The 7,396-nt window shown below is 34.2% G+C and overlaps 1 protein-coding gene across 1 annotated transcript; it reads left to right on the top strand.

The window, feature by feature from the left end:
* The first annotated feature begins 539 nt into the window (after nt 1–539).
* LOC120157492 (ras-related protein Rab7-like) lies at nt 540–4,805 on the top strand. Its single transcript, XM_039168599.1, has 7 exons — nt 540–707; nt 824–850; nt 1,040–1,139; nt 1,251–1,397; nt 3,144–3,224; nt 3,311–3,456; nt 4,545–4,805. Exons 1-7 carry the CDS (start codon nt 655–657, stop codon nt 4,606–4,608), a joined length of 618 nt encoding a protein of 205 aa, XP_039024530.1. The 5' UTR covers nt 540–654; the 3' UTR covers nt 4,609–4,805.
* The last annotated feature ends 2,591 nt before the right edge of the window (nt 4,806–7,396 follow it).

Here is a 7,396-nt window from a genome sequence, read left to right as displayed (position 1 = left end):
TCATAACTGTTTGTGGAATAATATGTTAAATTGATTTATATATATTTCGTCTAAATTTAAATAAAAACATAAAAAACAAGTTTTTTTTATTGATGAAGTATATATTTAAAGAAATTTAATTTCGTTCTTTACACTGTTTAGATTTCCATGATGTAATTGTGTTCTATTTGATGTAAATTTTTTTAATTTAATAAAACTTAACTTTTTTAATTAAAAAATGTGGAAATTGGGTTTGTTTTATCCCTCGAAAACTCACCTTTTTAGTGCAGGAAAGGAACACAATAAAGCGGGGAAAATGAGATTTCTTTTCAATCCTTTTTCCAAGTACATCGGGTAAATCCAACACTAAAACAATAATATATAATTACGTTAAATAAATATAAGATAATATTTATTTAAATATTTTTAATTAAATAAATATTTGTATCTCTAATATTTATGATATTTAAGTCTAAAATATAAAAAACAGTATCTTAATCATTGAAATCATGTATTTTGTACTAAAATAGTACTATATTAAATAAGCGTGGACCAGAGATTCAGGGGGAAAAGAGAAAATATTGATTGAAGGGTGTAATAAGTACGATTTTGTTTAAAAAAACGTAAATCAAATCTAACAAATCAAAACCGAAATTTTCCGTTAATTTTACCGCCATGGCAATGCGAAGACGAACCTTGCTCAAGGTCATTGTTCTCGGTGATAGCGGGTAAGTTCGTTCTCAATTTCAATTTCTAGGGTTTCTTCCTTTTACTACTAATGTTTTTTCAAACTTCTGGATCTTTTTAGTTATTCGTATGATTAACGGGTTATTGTCAATGCCAGGGTGGGTAAGACGTCGTTGATGAATCAGTATCCTTTCAACTGTAATCGAATTGTAAATATTCATATCGTTTAATTTCCTGTGATTCTTCTGTTCATTTTTTGGGGCTAACTTTAGATCTAAAACTTTTATTAAGGTAATCTCTCTATCTTTGTTTATTTATTTAAAGGTTGTCTTTAAAATGTACATTGTTGTCGGAATTAACTTCTTGAATCTAGATATGTTCATAAGAAGTTTAGTCAGCAATATAAAGCAACAATTGGTGCTGATTTTGTCACCAAGGAACTCCAGATTGATGATCGCCTTGTCACTCTGCAAGTGAGGTTTTAACCGAGTATTTCCATACTATTTTTTGCTTAACTTTGAAGTTTTCACGGAAAATATGCTTATGGAGTTTTTTTCTTTCTTTGGCGGAATTGCATTGGATAGATATGGGATACTGCAGGGCAGGAGCGGTTTCAGAGTCTTGGAGTTGCCTTCTATAGGGGTGCAGATTGTTGTGCACTAGTTTATGACGTTAATGTGATGAAATCATTTGATAACCTTGATAATTGGCATGAAGAGTTTCTTAAGCAGGTTTCTCTTTGCCCCTATTTCTATTCCGTCATTTTATTTGTTGGTTTTAGTTCTTTAAGAAATTATGTTTTTGAATGTCTTAATGCATGACACACTTACTTTAAGTTGTTTTATGCCTCTATAACATCGCCGGGGTTATGAGAATGTCAAAAAGAATCTGCAGTGTTTTAGGTTTATCAGCTTGTTCTGCTTTTATTACCATACCATGATAAATCTGATACTAGAGATATTTATTTAGGTCAAGGGATGTCGGCTAGTAATGCATAAGGTTAGAAGTAAACTTTGGCAACCTTGCTGAATATGAAATACTTCCCGCATAACTTCAGGTTATATATAAGCTATCAAGAGACTATTTATTCGTTTTTTTATTTTTTTGTAAGGCCTCTCCACTCCGCTTTGCCTCTTTGGTATGCATGCTATATTCAAATTGATGCTCACAAACATCCGTCTACTAGATCTTTTGTTTATTTGAAACCCAAATGATTTTATTAGTTGATTTTGAGTTCGATTTTGCTCATTTTCTTTATGGGCTTAACTTCTTCAATGACATTTACAATCTACTTAAGTGATTTACACCAGAGTAGCAGTGAAATGCTGAAGTTTGAGATAATTGCTGCTATTTAGTCATAAATATCTTGAGAGTCCAGAAAAATGTAGAATTTGAGACGTTTATCCTTAATTTCACCTAAATCTTCTTCACATCTTTAAGCCTGTGTTTGGCAATGGCTTGTGGATACACTCAATGGTTGAAGCCGCTCTAATAGACTTTACCAATGATATTTCTTCTAATTAATCTGTTATAAAGAAGGAAATTTGTTTCCATAAATTGTTTCTGAGAGAAAAAAGTGGTGCTTGTTTTTTTCGCAAGCTGGTGTCTTTTCTGTTGACCTTGATCGAAGATTCCTTTTGGAAGAAGAAACACTTAGGATTCTTCTTGTTAGGATTGTTTGCTTTCATACTTGTATTGACATTGGAATTATTTTTGGTTGCAAAATTCAAATACATTATTCAAACTAGTTTTGTCAGATTGTGATTGGGCTCATAGATTCTTTTGGATCTCTTCCTATTTTCTATTGTTTCGACCTCACTCATGGTGACATAACTGGTTTTACGCCTTGTCAATTCATCTTCATTTTGGTTTATTTCTGGTTTATAAGTTTTAACAGTTTTTGAAAAGGAAAGAAACAGAATTTCTAATTTCTCGCCCCACCTTTAGGTGGATAATTTGCCTCTTGTCTTTGGAGAGAATGATTTAAACTCGAATGTGTATACTGATTTGAGCTTGTTTGTCGCCATTCTGCTGTTCTTTTGGAATTTGGCCAGTTCCTGTATTCTAGTCATTCCCTTGTGTGGTCAAACTGGTCAGAGCAGGATTATAAAAGAAATATAGGTTTAATAGCAGATCAAAAGGAGTATGTAGGTAATTTTGTAGTAGTAACTCCATGAATGCTGATTCTCATGGGAATGTGAGACTTCTCTTTTGATACCTAGTTTCATTATGTTAAACCTCAGCTAGTTAGAAATTGGATAATACATTTTTGCTGATGCCACACCTCTGTGCTCAACTTGACCTACTTTCCTTGTCAATGCACACGGCCTTTCCTAGCAGCCAATTTAATTTCTGAGGTTGATTAGTCTTTTGTGTTTACGGTTTTCATTCCTCTAAACTTTATTTTAATTTCTTTTTGAAGTGATTATTATCTTGTTTTTAATGTTGATATGGTGCCCATTTTCATTTCATGCCAGGCCAATCCAACTGATCCCAGGACGTTTCCGTTTATGTTGCTTGGAAACAAAATAGATATAGATGGTGGTAATAGTCGAGTGGTAAGGATATGCGGTTTTTATATGTCCCAATTTTCCTTTATCCTCACACCTCAGCCTAATAGGAGGTTGCGTCTTGAGCCATTTAGGTCTCCGAGAAGAAAGCTAAAGATTGGTGTGCTTCAAAAGGAAACATACCTTACTTTGAAACATCGGCAAAAGAAGATATCAATGTTTATGCTGCATTCCTTTCTATTGCCAAATCTGCTCTAGCAAATGAGCGTGAGCAGGACATGTAAGTTTGTCTTGAAACATATTCCCTGTTTTGAGTAAATTTTGTCTTATACGTTAACAGTTTTCCTGCATGGTGTTCTCGGCCCATAATGGTGTATGGTTTTTCCTAGCATTGCAGACTTAGAGACCTTCATATCTCTAGCAATTTTTCTGCATAGCTGTGATCTTTTAGCATATATATATATATCTTTGGGACGTTGGATAGGTTGTAGGGGGAAAACAGAGTATATATCCAGCTTTCTTTTGCAAATTGGACTACATTAAGCGTGTAAAACCTATACTGTCACCTAGAAATCCTGCTCGGAATACCAACTGATTTGCCTTTTCATATAAAATTTGAGGTGTGGAAATGAAAATTTATATATTTCTTAATGGAAACAGCTATAGAAAGTATAACATGCCTCGGGTAGACCAATATTTCTTAACTAAGTTGCTCAAATGAACATTGGTTAAATAATGTACGGTGGAAATATTCTACTACAAGTAGATCAGTCATATTTTGTTGCTTTAAGGTGCTTCTAGACGGATCAATATAGTATTCTTACCTAAAACAATCCTAAGTGAGCAGAGAAATTATAATAAAAAAAGGAAAATAGTTTCTTGAGAATCATGATAACGTGTACTTATACAATTAGAAATGACTTGGCCATCTAGATCTTAGAATGATGATCATAGGTCTTACTCTTACAACCTACTTCTTTTGTTATAGTTTTCGTTATTATTTGGTTATGTTTGGATGCGCACTAGCTTGCATTCCATGGTGCACTTCTGCTATGCTTTACACGAGCCTCAGTGTTTCTTGTGTAATTTATATAGAAAACAATTTACTCCATGGATTAGCAGGATATAGGTTTTATGTTTTTGTTGATATGCAATCATCATGGTTAAAAACTTTGATTTCATGAGCAATTTTTCTCACTTGTTATTACAGTGAAACTGTTTTTCCTCCACTTTTGTCTTAATATATTTGGCCTCAATATTATAATTCGTCTTAGCATATATGTTTTTAAGATAGTTGACCAATGACCAGGCTATATGGTACATATATTTTCGTTCAACCGGCTTTCCTATCTGTGTATATGATTGCAGATATTTCCAGGGCGTCCCAGAGGCTGTGACTGAGAGAGAGCAAAGAAATGGTTGTGCATGTTGATTACAAGCCATATTCTCATTATTGGTGATCGTCGGATGCTTCCATGTTTTCTGGTTTCATCATTCTTAACCATTTTTTGGGTATACATTTCATTCCGAACACCTTTGATCGAAGCATTACTTGCCATTGCTTTTGTTTTGTTTTGTTTTTGGTTGGTAGATAGGTGTACTTTAAGGGATGGAATTTGTAGTATTCCAGGTCAGTTTAATTAAGATTCTATAGTCTTCCATTGGGTGAGCTTTTCAACCTGTTTTAATGGAGAAACTCTTTTAGATGCAAACCTGGAATCTCACCCATGAGAAATAGCTAAGTATTCAACAACTATCTAAAATTTTTATAGTGATATAAATAAATTACAAATTTCAATTCAACAACTATCTGGGTAATCTACCATATTTATTTGTGTTTCTTAAACTTTCAGTCATGCCCACCAACTTCCGTTCAACTTTTTGTGTATTCAACTAAGTTGGTTTTTTATTTTAAGTCGTGACATTAAACCATGAAGAGGTAATATAGATATAGATTCCGTTCTCTACTTTGTTCACACAAAGAGAGATGCCAACAACTCTAACACAAAATTTGATTTTAGTTTGGGGTCTCAAATAGTGCGACAAAACGCCCCCAGATAACTTGAGCCATCACAAATTCACACCCATAAATCATGGCCCTCGGCCTCAATTTTGAGTGTGACAACACAAAGATAAAGTGGTTTGCATGCGTTGCCTCAAGTGCGGCGGCACTAGTGGTGCTGGCTGTGGCGATTTTTTCGGGTGACACACACTGGGCGGAGGCACAAGTGACATGGAACCCTATAGAGCTCAGTGTATGCTTGCCGGCAATGACGTCACCAAAGCCTCCATTCGAAAGCTGTTGCAGCAGGCCGAGGGATCAGACGACTTGCTTTTGCGGGTACCTTAACCGCCCTGCTTTAAGACAATTTGCTGATAATCTCAACACTAGAATGATCGCTAGCGCTTGTGGAGTTCCATATCCTCGGTGTTAAAAGCATCTTAATTTCAATTCCATATATAATACATATATAGAGAGAGGCACCATATAGGGCTGATTTTGCTGTCAATATTGATCGGCAACAAATTAATGATGAAGATGAGTAAAGGTTTATTATATCATAAATACTAGTGTTTGAATCCATTCTAGTTTGTTTTTCTTTTATTATTTACTTATAATCTGATTGATAGAATGAATAAACTAATTTTCTTTAAAAATTACCTCAAAACTTTACATAAATGTAAGGAAATTGAATTTAAAATAAAACATATAACCAAGTCTGGGTTCCACCCTAAATGCAAGAAGATCAGCCTCACTCACCTTTCTTTTGCAGATGACCTACTTATCTTCTGTAAAGGAAACATTGAATCTGTTGCTAGAATTATTAGTGCCCTGGGTCAATTCTACGAATTGTATGGTCTTAAACTTAATGCTGCCAAATGTGAACTATATACTGTTGGAATCCCTTTCAGACATCTTGAGCATATTTTACAATCCACTGGATTCAAACATGGTTGCTTGCCAATGAGATACTTAGGAGTTCCTTTAGTCACAAGGAAACTCACTAAAAAGGACTGTGTAGTTCTTATTGAAAAGATCAAGTTAAAGCTTCACCACTAGTCTGGAAAACACTTGAGTTAGGCAGGCATATTAGAACTTATTAGAGCTGTCCTCCACAATATATCTAACTATTGGTGCAGACAGTTAATTCTGCCTCAGACTATTATTAGCAGGATTGAACAACTTTGCTCTAGATTTTTCTGGAAAGGAACTGATAAAGCCGCCACTGGAGCAAGAGTTAGCTGGAAAATAATTTGCCAACCCAAATCTGAAGGAGGACTTGGATTAAAAGATCTTAAAACATGGAACACAACATGTATGATACAACTAATCAGGAACATCCTTGCGGGAGAAGGATCATTGTGGGTAGCTTGGATCAAAAGCTACATTATTAAAGATCAAGACTTTCTGTTCATGGATGATAACGCAAATTCTAGCTGGTGTTTCAGATGCTTATTGAAACTCAGGGCAGTTGTTACTATTTTATCTATAGGAGCTTCTAAGACAAAAGATTTCTGGAAAGAACTACGGGCAAAAGAAGATAAAGTCTCATGGCACAAATTGATATAGTTTCCTCTACACATCCTCAAACATAGCATGATTTCATGGATGGCGCTTCTAGATAGACTACCAACTAAAGAGAGGCTTCATAGAATGAGAATTGTTACTGATGGCTCATGTATAATCTGCAAGGATGCTACGGAGACTAGGGACCACTTGTTCAGTGACTGTACTATGACAATTTCCATATGGCATAATATTCTTAATCTCTCCGGCTTTGACACTACTACTTTACCATGGATGAGCATGTTAGATTGGGTCTGTAATACTTGGAAAGGTAAGTCACTTCTCACTACTATCTTGAAACTTGCTTTGTGCGCTTTAATATATTCCATGTGGGAGGAAAGAAATAGAAGACTATACCGAGGAAGTACAAGAAGTGTGAAAGAGATTGTGAACTCTATTAAGGAGATTGTAGGTATTCAATTAAGAGGAAGAAATATAAATAGATCAGATAATATGAATATTTACCTTTGTAATTGTTGGGGTGTTTGACCATCCATTTTGTTGTTAGTAGGTTGTAATTTTCCCAATTAAGGGATATTTATGTAGCATAATTCTACATATTGGATAATAAAAATTAAAATTATCCCAAAAAAAAGTTTATCTTTAAATAGATATAGTAATTTAAATAATTTGATTTCTATATTAATTCTTA

This window comes from Hibiscus syriacus, unplaced genomic scaffold (assembly GCF_006381635.1).
Source record: "Hibiscus syriacus cultivar Baekdansim isolate YM2019G1 unplaced genomic scaffold, ASM638163v2 tig00111273_pilon, whole genome shotgun sequence".
Classification (NCBI taxonomy): Eukaryota; Viridiplantae; Streptophyta; class Magnoliopsida; order Malvales; family Malvaceae; genus Hibiscus; species Hibiscus syriacus.
This window is presented reverse-complemented; position numbering and strand designations above follow the sequence as displayed.

Coding starts and splice junctions, on each gene's coding strand:
- LOC120157492 (XM_039168599.1), top strand. CDS start 655: ATGGCAATGCGAAGACGAACCTTGCTCAAGGTCATTGTTCTCGGTGAT. Junction 708..823: donor ATTGTTCTCGGTGATAGCGG/GTAAGTTCGTTC, acceptor TGTCAATGCCAG/GGTGGGTAAGACGTCGTTGA. Junction 3,225..3,310: donor ATGGTGGTAATAGTCGAGTG/GTAAGGATATGC, acceptor TGAGCCATTTAG/GTCTCCGAGAAGAAAGCTAA.